The sequence below is a fragment of the Arachis hypogaea genome, chromosome 1 (assembly GCF_003086295.3).
Source record: "Arachis hypogaea cultivar Tifrunner chromosome 1, arahy.Tifrunner.gnm2.J5K5, whole genome shotgun sequence".
NCBI lineage: Eukaryota > Viridiplantae > Streptophyta > Magnoliopsida > Fabales > Fabaceae > Arachis > Arachis hypogaea.
This window is the reverse complement of record NC_092036.1, coordinates 112,148,667-112,174,065: the sequence shown is the minus strand read 5'-3', so window position 1 is coordinate 112,174,065 and position 25,399 is coordinate 112,148,667. Positions and strand designations below refer to the sequence as shown.

The 25,399-nt window shown below is 37.6% G+C and overlaps 1 protein-coding gene across 1 annotated transcript; it reads right to left on the bottom strand.

The window, feature by feature from the left end:
- Positions 1-10,880: 10,880 nt before the first annotated feature.
- On the bottom strand, positions 10,881-12,810 carry LOC140183870 (protein MAIN-LIKE 2-like). The gene is made up of 6 exons (XM_072233467.1): positions 12,740-12,810; positions 11,997-12,052; positions 11,765-11,925; positions 11,310-11,722; positions 11,107-11,194; positions 10,881-10,997 (listed from the first exon to the last, which is right to left on the bottom strand). Exons 1-6 carry the CDS (start codon positions 12,808-12,810, stop codon positions 10,881-10,883), a joined length of 906 nt encoding a protein of 301 aa, XP_072089568.1.
- Positions 12,811-25,399: the final 12,589 nt, after the last annotated feature.

Genomic DNA, 25,399 nt, shown 5'->3' with positions numbered 1-25,399 from the left:
GCAGTGTATGTCAGTTTTGGTTGGGTTGGTTGCAGCCGTTTGCCTAAGTCTGGCTGTCGAGTTATTTTGAAGTTTCTTCCTTGAGGAGTGAGGTTATGATTGAAATCCCTTGTTGGAAGATTCCTGTGGTTAGTTTGCACTGCCACCAGCTTCTTTACACATTTATCGGTCAGTTGGCTGTTGTTAACTAATTCCGCAAAATTTTGTATTTCCATTGGGCCCACATGAGCTAACAGTTCTTCTCTAAGTCCTCCTTCGAACTTGATGCACTTTCATTTCTCAAATACAGCTAGTGCTCCTTGACAAACATTTGAGAATCGACATAACTCTTCAAACTTGCGAGTATACTCAGTGACTGTCATGTTTCCCTGCCTCAACTGAAGCAACTCTAGTTCCTTAGCGGTATGAAAATATTGAGGAAAATATTTCTTATAGAACTCAGTTGAAAATTCTTCCCAAGTGATGTTATTAGCTTCTCTTCCCAGTAGTTGAAGCACCCCCTGCCACCAATATTGTGTATCGTTCCTTAGCATATAGGCAGCAAACTCTACACGTTGTGTTTTGGCGACTTTTTGTGCTCGTCCTATTTCCTGAAAATCAATCGTCAGCTCGTGTTGCACTAATGTTTCCATTGAACTGCGGCGGATTGATTTTCAAGAAAGAGGCTAAAGTCATTGGCCGGTTATTGTTACGTAGTCCATCTTCGCCTTCGTTGCCATTTCCATTTCTATGTCTAGGCTCATGGTTATTTTCAGCTTCATCGTGGCGGTCAAGACATTTAGCTACTCGGTTAGTAGTAGCTATTGAATCACATACAGCAGTGGCCATAGCGTTTACAGATTCGAGAATAGCCGTTGCATCAAGGAAAGTTCCCTCACTTATTCCCTCCAGTCGAGGGCGTCCTCGCCTATTCGCAGCCATTTGAGTTATATCAACACCCAATAATCAATATTAAGGTGATCAGTCTTAATATATCAAAACCAAGTATTAATATTACTACAATGGATGTTCACAGACCTTTATGCAAAATATATTACAAAAATATCCTAATTGCATGGTATAAAAGATTCAAAGTATGCAAGAAAGCATAGACAGTCCATCCTAAAGCTCAAAGGACGAACTGCTCTGATACCAACTTGTAACACTCCAACTTTTGACACGTCATGACCAATGTCAATCGTTTAGGTGTTACTTGTCGTATGGACCTACTTAGCTCTAGACTCGGATTTCATAAGCAAATATTAATATAAGCCTTGACCAGTTCAGCGTAATTAACTTATTTATCATAAAAGAAAATCATCTAATTGCTTGCAAGGTTAATACTCAAAGTCATATCACAGATAAATACTTGGTGATAGAAAATAACATATATACATATATACAAATATACACAGGAATTAAGCTTAGAGATACATGTCATCTGTCAAAAGTCGAGTACAACACCAAGTTATATATATAGATACAAAAGAGGAAGTCGGTGCCAACACTCCTACGGATTTCCTAAACTGGAACCAACTACTAAAAGGTCCTACCCCTCTAAAAGTACTACAAAAGCGAGGGAAAAGTAATACTACTGATCATCAAAATGAGTAAAAAGTCAACTAGGTCAATCTCCGTAGTGGTCTTCAGCTAGAGTGAACATGTACGGCATGCCGGAATCAAAACGTGGGCGATATACTGAAACCCGAAACTCTACGGACTCCTCTGCCGATCCCATCTGGGGAGGGGGAGAAAGAAAGAGAAGAAGGGTGAGAACCTAGAGTTCTTAGCAAAGTAAACGGGGAACCTAGGGTCTTTGTCTCTAAGTTGTCGTGAAATAGAAAACGAACAAACATAGAGATACATGCACAAATATACATTCATCAAGTAGATAGTATAAGCAATTAAGAAATGGCAATAAACAATTCATAGGAAGTTCATATGCGCAAACAAGATTATGCAAGCTTGTTCCTAGCGCAGGCCATGAGCTCATGCGTCGGTTGTCTACCCACAACCCGACGTTACCCAGGGAGAACCCCAAATATGGTCTCTTTTCCGTGTCAGTTAGGCACAATTATCATCATGGGCAAACCCATGTCAATTAGGATATCTTGGCATCACCGTAAGAGACAATCGATCAATTAGGCAAACATTCTCGCATTAGCGATCTCAGACTATCAGTTACGCAGGCACTTTCGCATTAGCAATTTGACACAAGGCCCATTCAATATACAATTCTCAACTTTTGTTTCATTCATTGTTCCTCATTTTCTTTTCTTTTCTTTATGTCTCTACATCACCATTTACTTACACATACCTCCGCATCACCGTTTTATCATACGTACCTCCGCATCACCTTTTAACTTTAAACCTTCATAGGGACAACTTACATTCTTATTCATTTTCCAGACTTGTTTAGCCTAATACCTTCTTGGTGATCAGTTTTCTATTTAATAATTAATATAACAAACAGACTCAAATTTGTGCAAACTTTATGCCCATGGGTTCGTGTTGAACTCAAGTTTTTAAAAAACTAAGAATCATATTTTTCTGGGCAGTCTAACACTAGATATTAGAGAAAAACCGAGACTGTTGTTCTAGATTTTTGGAACAGCACCTTGCTGTCTTGTTTTGTGGTTTTTATGTTGTGAAAGCTTATGCACGAACTATCTCTCTTTGTAAGGTTATTTTAGAAATTCTAATCTTTAATTTAAATTAAGTTTTACTGCATTTGGATTAGAATTAAATTTTATATAAAGTTTTAAAATTCTGCTACTGCACTTATAAGGATTTAGAAAAACAGCAAATAATAGTGTTTTTATAAAATCCATAATAATTTCAATTCTAATCTTTTCTTCTAAATTTTGGTGAAATTACACTCAACGCCCTTAAGTTTCAGAATTCACAAATTTCAAATTCATATCACTTCATTTGAATATTTAATTGTCAATTGAAAGTGGTACCCTATTTTTATAAATCAGTTTAGAATTTTCAGCAGCTTCCAAGTGACTTAATTAAGTCTAAAAAATCGATATGAACATCAAATTTGTATTCACTTAAGATAGATGGATAGATCTTTAAAATTCTTTTCGAAGCAACTCAAAATTCCAAATAAATCAAAAGTTATAACAACTGAAACTTAGTACTACAAAACTAGAAAATTAGAAAACTCTGCAGCAACTACTAAACTTCAAAAATTCATATCTTTCGATCTGGAGTAATCTTGACTTCTTGAAATTTGACAGAAAAATAATCTGGATCGAAAATCACATCTAGATTGCTCCCCGTTTTTATTTTAAGTTGCTGTCCGAAATTCTACAGAATTTCTGCAGTATAGGTACTCAAGTTTGTAAACACTAACTTGCTTCCCTAGAACCCTAACCATTATACATTATTGATCCTAATTAGTTTAGGTCATCTCTTCTTGTTTCATATGGATTACAGCTCCAAGAGCCTCAATTTCATATAATCCAAAAGTTTACACTATCGGTACTATATCATTACACCTTCACAGTATCAAACTCTGCACTATACTAAGCAACAATTACTCAACAAATTCATGATACACTTGCAGAATTGTAGCAAGCTATTGCAACATTAAATTTATGACTCCTCTACAAAATTTCAGTAGCAATTACCGTACAATCATATAGAATCATCATCAACAATAATATCACAACTGTGTGCTACACATATATCTAATCTAATCACCTAACCCCTTACCTTCCTTCGAGAATTCAAAAACCAAGGCCTGTCCTTTGCTACGTTAATTCAGAAAACCCTAACGAGAAAAACTCCAAAGGAATCAAAAAGAAGAAAGGGTAGGTTTTTTCTTTGGCTTTGGGTTGCAGCTCCTTTGATGGTCTTCTCCTTTCTCCTTGATGGTGATGTACGCTGTTGACGTCTTCCTCTTTTCCTTCCTTGATCAAATGCCATAACTTATTACTTGACTCCTCATACTTTTCCAAAACGTATTTTAACCTTTTTCTTTCAATTTCTCCTTCATCTATTTTAGCTTGGTTTGGCTGCTTCGTTTTTTTTTTTTTTTCGTGCTTCGCACACCAGCCAGGTAGCCATAGCCTTTTTACTCTCTTCGCACCGGCCACTACCATAGACCATGGTTCGTCAAGGCGCCGCCTATTACGGTATCTCTCGTTGCGTTTCTCATTGCGTCTCTCACCAATCACCGCATCTCTTACCACATCGTCACTCATCTATCCAACTATCTCATTGGATTTTTTTGGTGTACAAGACTAAAAGAAAGAAGAAAAAAAAAAGGAATGAAAAAATACTTCTATCGAGCTTTAATGTTTTATGGGCAATGCCATATGCTGAATTTTTCTCCCCATTGAAAATACTTCTATTTTTGTCCAGCTATATACTGCACAAAGTGACTAAAAAAATTGTGGAATCTCCAAAAGCAACACTAATTTTAATCTAATTTGAGATATTTTGTTCCTAGAAACCGTTATGAGAAAGAAGCCTAGATGAGGCCCAAACGAGATCAATACTTCACATGAGCCGTATCCATGGAGCAGCACATAGGAGCAGCGGTATCTGTCGGGAATGGCTTGAATTTTTGGGTCGAATTTCCCACAATCAAGGGCCCTATCCAAAAAAAAAAAACCACCCAAACAGCTTTAGTTTATCACAGAATTTAAGATTTAATTACCAAAAAAAATAAAAAACATTTTAAAAAATTTGAAATAAAATAAAATTTGATAAAAAAATTTCAACTAATTTGTATTTAATACAAGAAGTGTTGAACTTCTAAATACAAAACGTTTTTTTGTTACACAAAATTTGCAATTTATTATAGTTAATTATATTATTTATTATTTTAAATTTTAGTTTATTACTTGAATAATTTATGATCAATATTTTTTAATTTATTCATTAGCAACTCATTCAACACGATCCAATACCAAATTATATATCATTCAAATCTTTAGGTTTAAAATTTTTATAATTTAGAGTACTGTTTAAATAAATATATTTATGAATATATATTTGTATTAAAAATTTAGAATATTATTTACATACATGTAAAATTTAAAAGTTCAGGTGAGTTATTTTTATAATAATCTAATATAAATAACATCTATTCAAAAATAAAATAAATTTAAATTGGCTTAAAATGAAATAATGAAATGAATGTGGCCCAAACAAATTTTAAATAAATAAATATAAAATAAAAATATTAAAACTTTTTCCTAACTTCTTGAAAGGAGTTTTAAAACTCCAAAGTCTATTGCATCGGTTCCTAATAATCATTAGCGACATTTTAAATTTGCTACACCTAATTTCTGATTATTATTTTCCTAATTACTAATTAAGCCGAACATCGATCCACTTTATTTCGCCGACGTCCAATAAGAAATCGTTTGTGACACGGAATCATAATGATGTTTGATGTTTCAACTTTCTTCAATGTGTGAATGCATGCATGAAGTATATACAAATAAAAAACAACTTTCTCCTTTCTTATCGTCATATATCAAAAATAAGGAACCCAAACCACATAACTATAACGTTGAGAGATCAACACTTTTAGTAATAAAAAATAGCATGTTTCATAATTTAATATTTAAAAAATTAATTTAAAGGAACTTGATTTAACTCCGGTCTCCGGACAACAAAAATAAACATGAACGACCAAGACAAAACACCTCATCCTCTTTATATATACTAGACTAGATAGAGATATCAGATAATTGTTCAAGAAATGAGTGTGGTGGAAAGTTAATTATAACACTTACGCTTAGGGGTGCACAGACCCGGCCCGGTCCCGAATACTTTAGGAACTAATTTGGAGTGATTTCATCGGATTTAGGGTCGAGTACGGGTCTCAAAAATAGACCCGGTCATTATTTCGGGTCGGGTCCGGGCCATAGCTCGGATCACCCGAAGTCGGCCCGATGGCCTGGTCATCATACACAATTAATATTTTGTGTTATTAGTGATGGATCATGACTATTCTTACGTGGAATTTAAGTATTGTAAACCTTAATATTTTGTGTTATTAGTCATTATAAGACTATAAGTTAATATTTTATGTTTAGAATGCATAAGATTTTAGACTAATACATAAGATTGTGTTATTTGTATTGATTTAAATATTTGGTATTATTAGACAATATTAGTATTGATTGTGGTTATGCTTTAATATTGATTGTGGTTATGCTTTAATTTTGAAGAATGGTTGGTTCTTGTTATATTTTTCTAAGTGAATTTTACCATGTTAACTAATGGTTGGAGCCTTGGAAATTTGGATATTTTTATATGCTAGTTTACAAGAAGGTATCAACGTAATATAATGTTAACGGCCCGGTTTTTACCCGGTTTTCACCCGGTATAATTGTGGCCCGAAAGTGTATTAGTTTCATCGGGTCTATGGCCGGGTTCGGGTCTAATAAATAGACCCGGTGCATATTTCGGGTCGGGTCTGGGTCACATCAAACCCGGCTTCACCCGACCCATGTGCACCCCTACTTACGCTCATCTATTAATTGAATTTTTCTCAAATTTTTAGCAAAGTAAAAGTAAATTTTTTTCAAGCTTCTTTTTACCTTAAGGTTAAAGTTAATTCTGGTCCTCTATTTTTTTGAATCACTCTTTTTAATAAGCAAAAAAAGTTATTATTTGTCATAATACTACTTTTTCTAAAAACTTAAATTGATAGAAAATGATTTGAATTCTCTAAAATTTGAATTTCACTTTAGAGAGTAAAGTATGATCTTTCACCATTTATTTTATAAGTGGGACCAAGAATAAATGTAAAAGAGAAACTATTCAAGATAGAAAATCACACTTTACTCTCTAAAATTAAATTCAAAACTTAGAGAATTCAAATCCGATAGAAAAAGACACATAAATAATTATATGTCTAATAGAATTCTCTCACACAAAAGTCTTTTTTGTTAATTTATATAAATTTTTTTTACATCAATTTTTTTTATTTATCTTATATTAAATTTTTTTTTGTATCACTAAGAATCGAACTATAGATTATTAGATAATAAAAACTCTGATATTATGCTATTATGATACCATTTTTTTTCAAAGTTTAAATTAATAAAAAAAATATATAAATAATTATATATTTAATATTGTTAAAACACAATTATAAAAATAAAAAATTTCGTTATAAAATATTGATAACTAAATTTAATCATATACTTATAAAATCGAAGAATTGAACATAATGGGGAAAAAAGAAAAAAGAAAAAGAGATTGGGGATATTGGGGCTTCGGGAGCAATTGTCTTGGAATGTTGTGTAAAAGGATTTCACTTTCTCTTTTTGCAAGCTGATCATCCCGCATAATCATCAAACAACATGGCCTTTCTTACCAACAAATAATAAATAAAAACAATTAAATACGTAACATCGCCTTTTGGTTCTTTTTCTCCCTTTTTCACCACAAGAAAGTTTTGTTCTCACTGTAAAGCCATGCCCTCATTGAATAAAAAAAAACTTGCTGCTTATTCTACATGGAGAGAGGCTTTTCAATCATCGTATTCTATCTGCTTTTGGATGAAGCTGTTTTATGTTATGGTGATGATCACAAAAATCACCCATATCGATCCATGTCTATAAATTCTATCTCTCATTTTTTGAAATCAAACGATATTGGAATAATTAATTATTATAAGTAGCTAGTGGTGATGTTGAATTGGTAAACCAAGCACCTAACAGTTTGTAAAGAAAGTAGTAAAGTAATATATAACGACTTAACAACTTCATGAGTTTCTACACAGAAAAATTAACTAAAATAATAGATGAATTTAGAATACGTTTAATTTAGTGAATTGATATTATAATCAACAATTATGTACGGGAGCATAAAGTATTTTCTCTCTTTTTCTTTTGAGAAAAAAGTTCAAGAGATCGATAATGATGAACATTGGCATTGCTTCATGTTATATAGAGCATGCTGGTGATTTCTTACCAAATTCCAAAAGTGTTTTTTGCAATCATGCAAACAAAGTAGGGGAAAATGAAAGGGAAAAAAAACTTAATTAAAATTCGTTGCAGATGTGCTTACTATCATAAATCAGTACTTTTACATCTAATGTTAAAATATAGTCATAAACTGATTAAAAAAAAATTATTGAATAGCTGGGAAAAGAGTGGCCCGGAATTGTTTAGATTTATCCGTTGAATACATTGGCAAAGACGTATAATCTATATAAAAACAATGGATAAGTTTTTTAGGGTGAATAAAGGATTAAATAATAGTCAAATTAATAGTCAAATTAGTTTTTAAAAGATAATGTATTTTTTAAATTTGTCTCTGAACGATTTTTTCAGTCAAATTGATCCTTAAAAGATTACGAATTAATTATATCTATCCTTCAGTTACGTACTTCACTCACAGTTTTCGTCAATGATTGATGATGTAAAATGTTAATTGATAGCATATATAACACATAATATATTCAATTAGACGTTGACTAAATATGTTTACGAAAATCTATCAATTTAGTTATTAGGTCATATTAGGAATATGATTTTTTGTAATTAGAAAAAATGACTAAACTAATAAATTTTCATAAATATGTTTGGTCAATATCTAATTAGACATATTAAGTATTATATATATATATATATATATATATATATATATATATATATATATATATATATATATATATATATATATATTATCAATTAATGTTTTACAACATTAATCTTTGAAGAAAATTGTTAATGGAATGATTGGAGGACAAATATGATTAATTCGCAATCTTTAAGGACTAATTTGATTGAAAAAATCTTTTAAGAATAAATTTAAAAAATATCTTATTTTTTAAGGATTAATTTGACTATTAATCCGGCAAATAAATTGATAAAATAAAAAATTATTTATCTTTAAATTTAAATAGTAAAATTTATATATGATAAAAATTATAAATTTAACAGCAACTAAATATTTATGTACTTTTTTATTTTTTTTATTTTAGAAATTTTTTTCCAAAAACAACTTAAATCATAAAAAGAAAAGACGTGTGTGTTAAACATGATTCATTATTAACTAACTAAACCTTAATTAATTAAGGCAAGTTAATAGACGGTTAAGTTATGCAAAATGTGGCATGCAATATAAACGCATAAATTTTGGAAAATGTTTTGTTACACAAACTATAACACATAAACATACGCAATAGTGATTATTACACTATAAGAAAAAAGATTTGTGGTCATGTTTTTTTTTTTTTTTGTCACATTTTTAAAAAATCAATAACCATATTTTTATGAGGGTGACAATTAATTAGAGATTTGGTTATATTTTTTCTTGTCACACTTTAAAAGCATGGCCAAAAAGATCAATGACCATATTTTTACGAGTATGACAATTGATTAGAGATTTGGCCACATTTTTTTTGTTACACTTTAAAAACTTGGCCATAAAGAAAAACATGCACACTTTTAAAGCGTGACGACATAATTTCATTATAATGACATTTTAAAAGCGTGGACGTTTACTGTAACTCTTTTGACACGCTTCAAAAGTGTGGCCAAAAGGTTTCAAAAAAAAAACTTTCGTTCAGATATGATGAGTTACATTGCACAACCTGTAACTTTTCAAACTCTTTCTCCTTCAAAGAACCCTAAACCCTGTGTACCTCTCATGCTTCACCCTAAACACTAACGATTAACCATAGCACTTCGAATACATATCAAAACCCTAGCACCCCGAAGAGCATTGCCGGTACTCGCAATGCCTCCATCGGTGCTCCCTCTTCCGACACTCCCACCATCACTGCTCCTACTATAAACCCCTAACCTTTATTCGGTGGTGACTCTCTCTGGCGGTAACTCCCTCAGTGCTCACTGTTCCTCGCGAACCCTTCGTCGATGCTCCCTCCGCTGTTGCTCCCTTTTGTCGCTGCAAACTCCTAACCCGTCCGCCGCTACTCCCTTTTGTCGAAACATTGGAGAAGGTTTGTTGTTCAGGGTCTCTCTTTCGTCGCTTGAAAGAAACTTTTCCTATTGTAGGGCCGAGCTGGTTTTGAGACCTTTACCACCACCTACAATGCTTCAATGCTAGTTTTGATTGCTGGTAAATCTTATTTCTTAGCTTCAATGCTGTGATTAGCTACTATACCACTATTATATCTGCTTACATATCTCAGATCTGTTTTCGGTTCACTCTTATCAACTTCTCATTAAGTAAAATTGTAATTTTGATAGTGAAATCTTAGTTTAGACCAAGGGAAACCTTAGTGGAATTCAATTACAAGCTGTTGTTTAATTACCAAAAAATAATTTCGCTCACAATGGATGATCAGTAATCATGAAGTTTCTAACCCCTCTCCAACATGCCCTGCGTGATGGGGACTAACACCCCCTACGCCAGCATGGCCTCCATCACCATCATCACCGTGATCATGCCTCGCAGCGCGTGCTCGCCGTCTGCCGCCACGTCCTTGTCGTCCACCTCTACCCCTACCCGCCGCATCACCCTCCTCCATAGCCTGGTCCAGCCACCTCCACTCACGCTGGCTCTGTTGTGTACCCACACGAGCTCTCCTCTCAACCCGACGCCTATCCGGAACATCGTCAACACGATACATGTCAGGAACTCACCCGGCACCCCTTTGCGTCACCTCAACTAGAATAGGAACGAGTCTCGGATCCCCCAGGTACATCTTTGGTGGCAAGAACCTCTTTCCATGATGACTCCACCACTCCAAAAAGTCATGTGAGGGTCCCGGGTCTGCGACAACGTTGAACCGGAGAACATGGTCCACACGGGAATCCTAGTGAAAATGCCAGAACTGCAAAGCGTACGGGAACCAACGATCACCTCCTCTCCCGTCCTTGGACATCAAGAAATCGATGTTCAGGGCGGGCTGGGGGCGGGGCTGTATTCCGCCAAACTAGGGTAACATCCTGTCAATCTGATGCCACTATACGATGGCAAAATATATCAGTGCCGTCACACACCGCCATAAGGCCATATGACGAGGCTCCAACACCTTCGGATGCACAACCTGAAGGACCTCCGGAGAGCTATATGGCATCCAGATAAACTAAAAAAACATATCAACATCGTAAGGCCAAATCGTAAGCCGAAGTCGGAAACTTTAATTAACTAGTCATATGAGGTTAGTATACTCACATCCCTGAGCTGTAACATGTCTATCCTGAGCTTCCACATCTGCACTCGAGGTCCTTTCTCGCTACCGGAAGGATTGTGACCTGACCACCTGCATATCACATCGGTGTTATAGCGTGTAAAAAGTGTGACAAAATAGTATAACATTGTAAGTGGACATGGAATTCAATAATTTAACTCGAAATAGAAAAGTCCAAGAATGGTACCTCGAGGCCAAGGGCCAGCTGAACTCATCATAACCAGCAGGCCTAAATCCAGAAAAGCGCCAGAAGATCCAGGACTGAAGCAATTGTAACGGGCCTGCTAACTTCACCACATGTCTGTTGGCCACTCGGCACATGCACCTGTATAACCATGCTAGTGCCGCCGACCCCCAGCTGTATCCACACATCTCCTCAAGCCTCACCACGTAAGGTAGCCATCTGATGTGAATACGGTTGTCGAACTTGTCGGCAAACAACTGGGTGCCCAACAACAGCATGATATAGGCACGAGCAAAGTGCCTCACTGTCTCCTCATCGGCTCCCGCGGGGCACTCTCCAAAAGTCTCATGGAACCAGGTGCAGTTTACTGCGAACTTCTGAATTTGGTTTGCAGGAGGCGACACACCAAGCAACTTCTAGAACCACACCCAAGCCGGATGGCCACCATGGATGTATACCTGGAAATCTGTCAGGCAACCACTGACATAACGTCCGTCTACTGGCAACCCCAACTGGTAGGCGACGTCCTGTAGTGTGATCGTGCACTCTCTGAACGACATGTGGAATGTGTGCGTCTTCGGACGCCACCGCTCGACGAAGGCACTGACAAGGGGCTCATCTAGTTGGAACCATCTATCGTTCAGTCTCGCAAGATGGTATAATCCGGCCATCTGCAAGTACGGAATGTACCGCTCATCGAGTCGCATGCCCTGCTGCCGCTGCATGCTCGAGATGCATCGCTGGGGCTGCACATTACATGGACCGCATAATTAGAACCACTTACAAAATCATTAACCAAAAAAAACTAACAACAGAAATCACTTACAGAAACCACTAACAAAAACTACATGCAAAACCAACATAATAAACCACTATCAAAACCATATGCTTAAATTGCTAACATAAACCACATGCAAATTCACTTACGAAAACAGCATGCAAAACCACTAACATAAACCATCAACAAAACCGCATACAAAACCACTTACAAAAACCACTAACATGAACCACTAATATAAACCGCCAACAAAATCGCATGCAAAACCTCTAAAATAAAGCACTTGCAATACCACTAGCATTAACCACGAACTTAAATCATCAACAAACCGCATACAAAACACCTTACAAAAACCATTAACATGAACCACTAGCATAAACTGCCAATAAAACCACATGCAAAACCTCTAAAATAAACCACTTACAATACCACTAGCATAAACCATCAACAAAACCGCATACAAAACCACTAACAAAAACCACTAACATCAACCACTAACATAAGCCGCCAACAAAACCGCATGTAAAACCTCTAAAATAAACCACTTGCAATACCACTAGCATAAATCACTAACATAAACTGCCTACAAAACCACTAACTCAAATAAACCACTAACTCAAATAAACCACTAGCATAAAATTTTCTATCTACTAACCTCGTCGTTGATGACCCGGTTATATGAGCAACTTCATCCAAACGATATAGCCTTTCCGAATCGTCTCCCATCGGCTGAATATTCTGCTCGAGTTTTTCTCGGACCGAATCAGTGTCGTTTTCTCTGGGATTTGGTGGGGTATGAGAATAGAAAATTGATTCGAATGAGTTTGGTTCGAACTCCTTATATAGCCTAATCCCTTGTAATTCGAATCAACTCCTTTCGAATTACTACTTGTTGCAAAATGTAACTAATTCGAATCACCAAGGTTCGAACTCCTTAGAGAATCGTGCTCACTAGTAATTCGAAGCCACCTAATTCGAATTAACCTTTTTGTAATTTGAATTTTCTTACTTCGAATTAGTATGTTGGTTTCATTTACTATAATTCGAAATGAGTAGTTTCGAATTATGTTCAAATTGGATTCGAATGAAGCTAATTCGAATTATATTAAAATGTGGTTTGGTTGATTGATGAAACATTTTCGAGGATGGTTGATTTGTGTAAATAATTTCTCATCATGGCTTATTTAAGTTTTTTGTCCTTATCCATATCAAATAATAAATTACAAAATAATCTAATTATGATTAAAATAATGACCAATTAAAATGAGACACATCATAAAAAATAACTTACATGTTATTTTAAAGGGAGTTAGATAGAATTTACCTTATTTAAATAGATAATTTAAAGGTTATTATTTATAATAGTCTTAATATATGTTTTAACGCACGTATTGACTAAATCATTTATTATAAAACAAGCTAAAGTGAATAGGTTGCAATAGTGTGACCATTATTTATTTTTCTTCTCTCAATACTATGTAGAATATAAAATTATATATGTCCACGTGATGTCAATTCCAGTGATTCATCTTTGAGTACAAAAATTCACATTATTATGGTGGATCAGGAGTGCATTACAAAGATTTTTGGATTAACTATGATGTAAGAACCTATTTACTCAAATTTTGCCAAAATATAGCATCAGTGACAAAAAGCCCGAATAATTAATTTAATTAACCATCCTGCTAATTAATGAACATAATGACAATATTAAAAATAAGAAATCACGTAATCTGTTCAGCATGATTTCCCTGCAGAAACAACGCTTATTGCAGCTCTTGTCCCCTATCAAAGACCCTTTTTTTTCAAAGACTCTTCCAGCGCGCGCGCACACACACATAGATCCCGCTAGGGAGACAATGAAATATCTATACAATGTCTACAATGGACTTTTTAATTGGACCCAATTGAATTTAAAACAGAAAATTAACCCTAATCCTAATATGACTGTTTACTTTAGCACACCACCATACTTTTGTTATTTCTAATTTTTCCCCAAATCCCAATCCCCTTTGTTTCGCCCTTTCTCTTCACCCAGTCAAACCCTTCCAATTGGTAGCAGAGAGCTGTGACGGCGCTAGAAACCTGAGCACCGCAACCTGCAAGCAAGCGACCTGTTCGCTGCCCTCTAGCACGGCGCCGTCACTGAACATCTGGCATTCACGTTGAAGATTAGAACAGCTGCCGGGCGAGAAGCAAGCAACCCAGCTGCCGGGCGAGAAGCCGTTGATCAGAACAGCCGTGTCAGAGATCTCACCACCGAACTAAACATCTTCTGAGTATTCCGCGACCGGGACCTGTTCTCAGCAGCCCACCTTCGAGAAATAGCCTCCTTCTACTGAACATGTCACTGGAAAGACATCCAACATCTTGACCGGAAGGATCCTAACCATCCAAGGTAAGTGGGTGAGGTTGTTCAGTTTCTGATTAGTAATCGCGGTTGCATGTTAGATTGTAGATAGATTTTGTTGATGAAATGCGTGATTAGCCATGCTGGAATAGCGGTAGGAGCCATTTTTGTAGTTAGTTTAGTTTGTTGATGTTCTTCATGATTTTATTTTAGCGCGGGAAAGGTCGGAAAAGTTTGGGATCGTGTTTAAATATGAATTAAGTTTGAAACTTTTTTGTCTTTTTTCGTGTGGACCATGTGCATGCAACGTGACGTATAATGGCTGACCTTCGTTGAAAATTGGTTGATATTTGTTGGATGGTTACTTTACTAGGAAATTGGTGTATATGTTTAGTGTATAGTTGCTCCTTCATATTACCTAAACTTATTTCTATGATCATTTTGTCTGCTAGTGGTCTTATTTATTTATCTATTTGTTTATTTATCTTTTCATATTCATTGGTCCTGGGTATTAGATAAAATTAATTTGGCTAACCTTATTACTCACTTTGGATGAATAATCATTGTGTGATCTTATTACATGGCAAATTTGGTAGAATTTTTTCTATAGTGTGAATTTAGCATGACAGAGCACTGTTAGATGCTGGTATATTAAATTACACGGCTTGCATTATAAACAAAATTGTCTTCTTTTCTGCAATACAGAGAATTATATATGTATTTCTTTTGTGGCTTCCTGAAATTAAGTTTTTTATACGGGAATCTATAAGTATGTTGGTGTGCTTGATATAATTAATGATCAGTCCATGCATAAATTTAACCAGTTTTATCCATATATGCCACTAGACAAAACATTTAGAGAATGTCTACCACTTCAGTTTGCTTGGAATTCAGTTATCTCTGTATCAGGACTTCACATTTCTTAGCTCACTCCTTATATACCATGTTCCTAATTCGGTTATCCTTATTACATGGCGACTTTGGTAGAATTTTTTCCAATGGAATTCTATTAATTGTGGAACTTTAATCATATAAAACAGGTTGAATGTTTAATATCATTTGGTCCGTAAACTAATTGAGTGGTCGTCTTTGAATTTTTTTATGTCATTATATATATAGTATTAGATCATTTCTTATTGTTAACTGCCCCCTGGAATTGAATTTGAGACCATCTTGGATTGTTGCTCGAATTGAGGGTAGAATGAGAGTCGAGTGTTAGAAGTGAGGGGATTTTGTTTTATTTCTTTTCCTGTAAGTAATTAGTGATTGCAATAATGCAGCTAGTTGAAAACAACAATTACAGCAGACCAAGCAAAAGAAAAACCTATCTCTAAACAGGCCGAAGACAAAACCAGATGGGTAAAAAGGTATCCTGTTGATTACATAAGTAAATGAACATATCTGGGTATTTATTACCACCTTCTGCTGATCCATATTTGATTTGCTCAACAGAAATTAGTGGAGACGCGTTGCTCACCTTGCTACATTAACAACCTATTTACCCACTTGGAACGACATAATGAGCAAGGTAAGTTGGCTGAGATTGAGGCCATTGGATTTGATTTCCTGCGCCGGGTACCACAATGGCATGTGAAGTAGAGCATCATGCTCCAATTAGCAAGGGCCTATGACGTGGAGACAAATACTCTCAGGGTCGACGCCGGGGACATTCGCATTACTGCAGAACTTATCGGCAATGTATTCGGCATACCTTCTTGAGGTTAGTGTAAATTATCTAAGGTGTAAATCTTTTGCTGTGTGGTAATGCTTATCCCAATGTTGACACGTAGTGATAGTGGTAAACTGTTCTGTTTCGCGCAGGGGAACCAATTCCGGAGCTGCAGAAAGAAGATGAATAACATTTGGCAATTAAGAGACAATTTCAAAAGAAAACCACAACCCAACTGCGGGACTTTCTATTTGCTTGTCCAATGGAGACCGAGCAACAGAGGATGACATTTAGAAGGTACTTCATTATGGTTGTTTTAAAGATGTTTCTGAACCCCACAAGCCAACAGACTATTTCTCCGTGGCACCTCCCTCCAATATTGGATGTCTCGAACCCTATGAGCTTTCATTGGCCATATCACATATTAAAATGGCTGCGAGAAGCAATAAGGAAATTTCAAGATGAGAACTGGGAAACATGCGGGGGGTGCATGTTCGTGTTGTTGGTAATGGGAATTAATTACTTAAATTTAAAACCAATGTACGGCTGTATGTTTATTTCCTAACATGTAAGATATTTTTGTATAGGTTTTGTACTTTCATCGATTAAAGCATGGTCCGTTGCATGCATGTCGAGTACCCAAGCCTTGGATTGTTGAATGGACCATTAATGAACTTGATAAGAAGGCCGACTATGTTATCTCACAGGTTCAAACTCTAATAATGTATTTTTCATTATCTAGTTGATCAAAAATGCAATTGGCTGTTCATAACCTTGAGGTCACGGGTTCAAATCCCGTCTCCGCAACAGTTTTTGATAAAAGTAGGAATTCAAGAAAAGGGGGGAAGATCAAGATAAAGACGAGTGTGCCAACTTGAGATTTTGGCATTATAACCCTGCACAGATAAATTTAAGGCTCGGCCATGCCGCCAAAACGATATATATATGAGAATATCCTTTTTTATTGAAAAAGAGATATGCACTTTGATCGACAAACGCAATAATGGAAGGACAAAACGGCCCAATCTTTTTTACATTTTAACCATGATTGCAAATAAATGAGTTCAATAAAGAACTTAGAAATCCAACTTTGAAAAGAGGGGAAAAAGGTAAAAGGGGTGTTAAAAGGGGTTCCGCGGTTTCCTATACCCACTTATTTTTCGGGAGTATATTTATGGACTCGCCTCTGGTCATGATTTTAATAGAAATCGATATATTTTGTCAGAAAATGTGGATTACAAATAGATATATTTATTGAATTGATATATCAATACGCACTTTAGAGATCGACATGGGATTACAAAATTCAATAAGTTCAATTGATTGATACGAGTTGATTTTCTGTTACGATAAATTGAAGAAACCTTTTTTTAGGTTCATTGGGGTTCTTATTGGTTGGAATTTCCATTTATCAAAAAGTTAAATACATTCTATATGTATGGATAAAAGAAGGGCTCAAAAGTCCTCTTTATTTAAAAAAAGAATTGTAAGAAAAAGACCTTTCCTTTCCCTTCGTTATTTGTAGCATAGCAAAAACAAAAATACCTTCAAGTTCCATAGCTTTGGGTCCGCTAGCCCGATCATGATTTTCTTACCCCCAGAGGTAAGGACCTTGACTTTTTTCGTCTCTATATTGTCCAATATTGAACACACAGGGCTGCATAGTCAACAATGCAAGGAACCGGAGAAAAAAGAACAAGCATTCTTCGAGTGAAGCAGTTAACGAGAGAGGACAGTGTAAAAGGACATGGACGGACACTGACCAATCACCGTCTAACCAAGGGAAGACTACACCTCATCCAAGCTACAAGAAGGCGAAAAAGGTGATTTGCTTTTCTTATGATAGCTCGTGAGCTCATTTAATTGGTTCCTTACTTGTGTGGTAGGATGCTTGATCCTTATAATAGAATCTGCGATTACAAAATTCTAAATTTACTTCCTTATGTGGCTGCATGGCATGTTTTGATATATGGTGGTTATAAATGAACGTTTGGCAGAGCTGAATTCAATGCTCGTGAATGATATTTACATGCTCTTATGTTAAAAGCTTGTTTGAATGCAGTTGCTGTGTCTTATTTTTAATAAGCGTTAATTTGAGTTAATTTTGTAAATTAAATAGATGGATTTAGGATACTCTAATTAGGTTATAATCTGAACTGGATAGATAGCTTATGATTTCTGTAAAACCCGGTTAATTAACGGCTAATTAACCCATAAATGAGAATTTATTCTAGAAAGCCCAAAATGTGATTTTTGTGGCTAAATGTGATAGAGGAGATTGAGACGAGAATTTCGGTACCAATTTTATAGAATTTGGGCCAAGATTGGATCGAACGGGCCAAACCGGACCAACCGGACCAACCGGACCCAAAGTGGGCCCTTAGCCCAACATAACTAAACTAAAACCCTAGTTTTCAGCATTCTCTCTCCTCACTAAACACACTCACATGCTGAAAATGGAGGCTATGGAGGGAAGAACACTCTCTCAAGTTCTTTCTCTCACTTGATCTTCAAACCACCATAACTTTTGATCTAGAGCTCCGATTGCCGCTCCGTTTGCGGCCACGCGTTCACCGTGGAGAGCTCTACAAAACCCATGCAATCAATCTTGAGGTAAGCCACGTGTTTTTGTTCGAAATCCAAACTCTTATTTTCGAGTTTCATGGGTGAAATGTTGAGATTTTGGGTTCTTTGATGTTATAGGACCTAACTCTCTTAAAGGAGAAGGTTAATCTTGTCTCCTTGGACCTTGGGTGTGGTAAGATTCTCAACCCTAGTGTAATTTGTTGATTCTATGATGTTTGGGTATTGAGATGTTGTGTATGGGTATGATGATTGTGGCTTAGGTTGTGTATGTGTGAATATTGGAGCTTGATTGGTGATATTGAAAAGCTTAAAAAGGGATTTGGTGGTGAAAAATCTGTTGTTGGAGGTATTGAGGCCTTGAGAGCTTGTGGATAAGTGGTTTGGAAGTGCTCCGGTTGAGCTTGGGAAATCGGCTAAGGTATGGTTTCGGTTTCCCGTATCTAATATGTAATGTGGTAGGAAATACTTAGGCTAGAGGCCCTAAGATAGGCATTGAATTGTTGATGTTGTTGAATTGTTGATATATATGATGTGGTCATATATGTGATGATGATTAATGATGCCTTGATGGTATGATGTATGAGAAATATGCATGTTGTGATATATGCTTGATGATTGGTTATGGTTGAATTGTAGGTTGAACCATGTTGATGGTGAGTATGATATTGATTGTGTACAATGATGATTTAGTGGAATTGATGTTGTTGAGAATTGGCATGAGGAAGAGTATATGATATGTCAATATATTTGAGTTTGAGCCACTTGGGTAAAGTGGGTTAAAATGATGAGACAGTGATTTTGATAAATTGTGGTAAAGTGTCAATGTGTGAGTTGAGGAGGCTTGATGTTGAAATTGATATATTTTGATTGATTTCAAAGAAAAGGGATGAAAATGGCATGTTTTGATTGATTTTGAAAAGAGTTGAATATGGCTTGTCTTGAAAATGGCATGTTGTGGTTTTGTATGAAAAACATGGTTTTTGGGCATACTTTGACGGGACATAACTTGGACTACGGATCTCTGTTTTGTACCAAATCTATTTAGAAATGAAATTGTATTCGGGATGTCCCTGCCGTTCGAAGAACGGGTGAAAAACGATTTAAAATGAGGAAGTTATGTCCGTCGGAAGATTGGGGGTTGAAACTGTGAATTCTGCAGCTTTTAACTTAGAAAAAATTTTAGCAGAATGACCCCCCGCGCGTAGGCGCACTTGGCGCGTACGCGTCGTTCTTCTCGAAAGCGCCATCCACGCGTGCGCGTGATGTGCGCGGGCGCGCCGATGTGCTGCACCCAATGCCCAGCCATTTTCCAGAGAGTTATGCCAGAACTGTGCCAGTTTTGTGCCTGGGGCACGAGAGTACCCACGCGTACGCATGGTTGACGCGTGCGCGTCGCTTGGCTATTTTTCAATCCACGCGATAGCGTGCATGACGCTTACGCGTCGATGAGTTTTTGAGGCCATCCACGCGTGCGCGTGGAATGCGCGTACGCGTGGACCTGTTTTCATCCCAAAGTTGATTTTTGAGTTTTAAAAGCCAAATTTCATACTTCTAAGCCTCCGATCTCACCACTTATGTCTTAAGTCATTATGATTTGTCTAGCTATAAGAAGAAGGGCTAGTGGATGTGGCAACTTGTGAGTGAAGCAAGGGAAAAATGGATGATCAATGAGGATCAAGCATGAATATGTGAGATGCGGAGGATGGTGGTGGAAGTGCTTATTATGCCATGGACCGAAAGGCTGTAATTGTTGATGAAACGGCTGGTTATGGATTTAACCGTGAGCCGGGTGGCTGGTTATGGATTTAACCGTGAGCCGGATGGCTGGATTATTGCCGTGTTACGGCGGGGCCATGATTATGGCTATGTATAAATGCATATATATGCTGTTGAATGAATTGTGAAAGTTGCACTTCCATTATCGGAGATGAAAGTTTCCCTGGGAGAAAGCAGTGGCTAGCCATCACGTGCTCCAGGTCGAGACTTGAAGTTCTTTTGACCCTATGTCGTCAGGGTGGCCGGGCACTGTGAAATTCCCGGACGAGCTCACCCCCAAAAATATTCACCAGTGATGGTGATGGATAAATATTCACCAGTAATGGTGATGGATAAATATTCACCAGTGAGGGTGATGGATATGGATCATGATTATGATCAAGTTTACTTTGAGCATGATCAAGTCGGGGAGACACGACAGAGGGACAGTCCAATGGTTAACTGCCAGGACTTGTCGGGTTGGCTCTATAACCGACAGATGATATCATCGGCCACTAGGGACAGGCATTCATCATATGCATACTATATGAATTGTTTGAGATTGCCTATTTGACTGCATATTACTTGCTAATTGTCTAAATGCCTTACTTGTTCCTAATTGTATATTTCTTGCTTGATATAACTGTGTTTGCTACATTATAATCCTGTTGGTGGTTGGGAGGTTTGAAGGAATTGGAAAGGGAAGTATTAGTTAGACTGAAGAATCTTTAATCAGATGCCCTTTATGGTTTAGCCTGTTTATAAGCTTTGATATTATCTGGAGGAAGTTCTAGGATTGCCTTTGGCTTTCCTCCATTATTATGTATTATATATGTGGAAGCTGTTACCATGCTGGGGACCTCTGGTTCTCACCCATGCGGATTTTGTGGTTTTCAGATGCAGGACGTGAGGTTTCCCGCTGAGGCATGCTGGAGACTTCTATAATTACGAAGATCCTTTGTTCTCGGGGCTATGTTTTGGGTTTATATGTTTTGCTTAGATACTTTTATCTCCATTAAATAATACAACTGTGATGACTCCTCTTATGGGAGACTTTGGAGAATAGGTTTTATGTGTTTGTGTCCCTTTGGGTTTCCTTTGGGGTTTTCCTTATTTTTATCATATGTATATATTGCTATGCTCGGACCGGTTATCTTCGCAGCCGGATTTTGAGTCTTGATATTCCTGTTTTTGACACTCTTTTGCATATATATAATCACGCGTTGGTTATCCTTGTTCGTTACGTTATCGATCGGAGTGTTACGCTTTCGAGTTGCGATTTTTGTTTACCCCTTTTTCTACAAAGGCTCCTAGTTATAATCAATCATTCATACTACTATACGTACTAAATTTTTATTTTAAAGGTCGTAATACCTTGCCATCTCTGAATTATGACTTAAGCATAAGACTCTGTATGGTAGGGTGTTACATTATGGTATCAGAGCAATTCGTTCCTGTAGAGCCTGGGGGATGGACTGACTATGCTTCTGTGCATTCTCTGTATGTGTGTTATGTGCTATTAGTATATCTGCTTGATATAATTGGCATAAACATTCATGAGCATGCATTTGGGACTTTGAAGCACTAGACTTCCGATATTGAGACTGATCAACTTAATATCAAATGTTTGGTGTGTATAGGAACCAGATGGCGCCTCGTGGACGCGGTAGAGGTAGTGTGAGAGGTCGTACGAATGCTCGTGTATCGGAGAATAACCCTAATGACCCGGTGAACTTTATGACTGCGTTGGAGAACATGGCTGCTGCTATGCAAGCCACTGCTGAGGCTCTTGGTCAACAGATGAACAACCATGGTAATGATGGAGGTGGAGTTCAGGGCCCGATGACACTGGCAAACTTTTTGAAGGTTAATCCACCTAAGTTCAAGGGAACTGCTAGTCCGACTGAGGCTGATACATGGTTTCAGGCTATAGAGCGAGCACTGCAAGCACAAGTGGTACCTGAAGGACAGCGTGTCGAGTTTGCTACCTATATGCTCACAGGTGAAGCGTCGCATTGGTGGCAAGGTATCCGACGTCTTCTGCAGCAGGGTGATGACTATATCACCTGGAATGTCTTCCAAGAGGAGTTCTATAAGAAGTACTTTCCGACTTCTGCTAGGACGGCTAAGGAACTTGAATTGTTACAGCTGAAGCAGGGTACTATGTCCATATCAGAGTATACTGACAAGTTTGAGGAGCTGTTCAGGTTCTCTCGTATGTGCCAAGGGACTCCGGTGGAATATGAGGAATGGAAGTGTGTTAAGTATGAAGGAGGACTCAGGAGCGATATTTTCAGTTCAGTGGGACCAATGGAGATTAGGACTTTCTCCGAATTAGTGGACAAGTGTAGGGTTGCTGAAGAGTGTGTGAAAAGGGCAACCGCTGAGAAAGGGAGTCACAAAGAATCATTCCCACAGAACCAAGGGAAGAGCTTTGCGCCTAGAGGTCCGCCTTTCAAGAGAGGAAGCTCTTTCAAGAGGCCCAACAACAACAACTCCCAAGGAAAGAAGTTTGGGAAGCAGCCTCAGAATGATCAAGCTTATACTAGGTGTGGAAGTCACCATCCGGGAGCACCATGCAAGGCTGGATGGGGTTTGTGCTACAATTGTGGAAAGGCAGGGTATAAAGCCGCAAATTGTCCGGAGAAGCAGAAACAAGGTGCTGGGAAAGCACAACAGACTGGTCGGGTGTTCACCACTTCAGCTGTAGGAGCTGAGGGATCTGAGACACTTATTCGAGGTAACTGTGAAATGGCTGGTCAAACTTTAAATGCTTTATTTGATTCGGGAGCATCACATTCATTCATTGCATTTGAGAAAGCCCATGAGTTAGGACTGAAGATCGTAACCTTAGGTTATGATCTAAGAGTGTATAATGCTACCCATGAAGCCATGGTAACTAGGCTAGGATGCCCGGAAGTTTCCTTTAGGTTCAAGCAGCGTGATTTTATTCATAATTTAGTCTTCTTGCCGATGATCGGTCTTGATCTTATCTTGGGATTGGACTGGTTATCTAAGAACCATGTTCTGCTAGATTGTTCTACAAAGTCGGTGTACCTTATGCCGGAAGATATTGAAGGGCCGGTCGTGGTGAATAATTATTACTTGAATTCGATGATGGTGAACTGTTCCGGAACCGAATGTCAGGGTATCATGTTGTTAACCGCGGGCGTTTTGGGTGATGATCAAAGGTTGGAACAGATTCCGGTTGTGTGTGAGTTTCCGAAAGTGTTTCCCGATGATATTGATGAGTTTCCACCTAACCGAGAGGTTGAGTTTGCTATTGAATTGGTGCCCGGGGCGGGACCAATCTCAAGTGCTCTTTATAGGATGTCACCGTTAGAGATGAACGAGCTAAAGTCTCAGTTAGAGGATTTGTTGGGAAAGAATTTTATACGACCAAGTGTCTCTCCGTGGGGTGCTCCAGTGTTACTGGTGAAGAAGAAGGATGGGAGTATGCGGCTCTGTGTGGATTACAGGCAGCTGAACAAGGTTACAATAAAGAATAAGTACCCATTGCTGAGAATTGATGATCTCATGGATCAGTTACAAAGAGCTGGAGTTTTCTCCAAGATCGATTTGCGATCCGGTTATCACCAGATAAGGGTGAGGGGTGAGGATATCTCTAAGACCGCTTTAGGACTCGTTATGGTCATTACGAGTACACTGTAATGTCTTTCGGGTTGACGAACGCTCCTGCAGTGTTTATGGACTACATGAATAGAGTTTTCCGTCCGTTTCTGGATAAATTCGTTGTTGTCTTCATTGATGACATACTGATTTATTCCAAGACTGAAGAAGAGCATGCGGAACACTTGAGGACCGTGTTGTAGATTCTAAAGGAGAAAAAACTTTATGCAAAACTGTCTAAGTGTGAGTTTTGGAAGAGTGAGGTGAAGTTTTTGGGCCATGTGGTGAGTAAGAAGGGAATAGCCGTAGATCCAACTAAGGTGGAGGCTGTGATGGATTGGAAGCAACCAACCACCGTGACGGAGATAAGGAGTTTTCTGGGTTTAGCTGGCTATTACCGAAGATTTATCAAGGGCTTTTCATAGATAGCTTTGCCAATGACAAAGTTAACCCGCAAAGACACTCCGTTTGTTTGGACTCCTGAGTGCAAGGAGAGCTTTCAGACATTGAAGAAAAAGTTGACCACTGCACCTGTGTTAGTGTTACCCGAGCCGAATGAGCCATTTGAGGTGTATTGTGATGCCTCATTGAAGGGTCTAGGGTGCATGCTGATGCAGCATCATAATGTGGTGGCGTATGCCTCACGACAGTTGAGACCTCATGAAGTTAGTTACCCTACGCACGATTTGGAACTCGCTGCGGTTGTGTTTGCCTTGAAGGTGTGGAGGCATTACCTCTATGGGGTTAAGTTCCAAGTTTTCTCTGATCATAAGATCTTGAAGTACCTCTTTGATCAGAAAGAGCTTAATATGAGGCAGAGAAGGTGGATGGAATTGTTGAAGGACTACGACTTTGAGTTGCATTACCATCCGGGAAAGGCGAACGTAGTGGCGGATGCGTTAAGTTGGAAGTCGTTATATGCGGTTTGGATGATGCTTCAAGAGGAGAAGTTGCTCAAGGGATTCGAGAGTCTAAAAATTGGTGCTCGAGAAGTATCTGGAACCTTGTGTTTGAGCCGATTAGAAATCTCAAGTGACTTTAAATCCGAACTCCTAAAGGCTCATCAAAATGATGACGCGTTATGGAAGGTGTTACCGGCTATTGAGCAAGGAAAACAGTGGAGAGTGTCGGGAGAAAAAGATGGGTTATGGAGATTCAAGGGTAGGATCATTGTGCCGGATGTTGGCACTTTGAGGCAAGATATTTTAAAGGAGGCACACAAAAGTGGATTCTCCATTCACCCGGGAAGTACTAAGATGTACCATGATTTAAAGGCGATGTTTTGGTGGCCGGGTATGAAGAATGATGTGGCGGAATATGTTTCA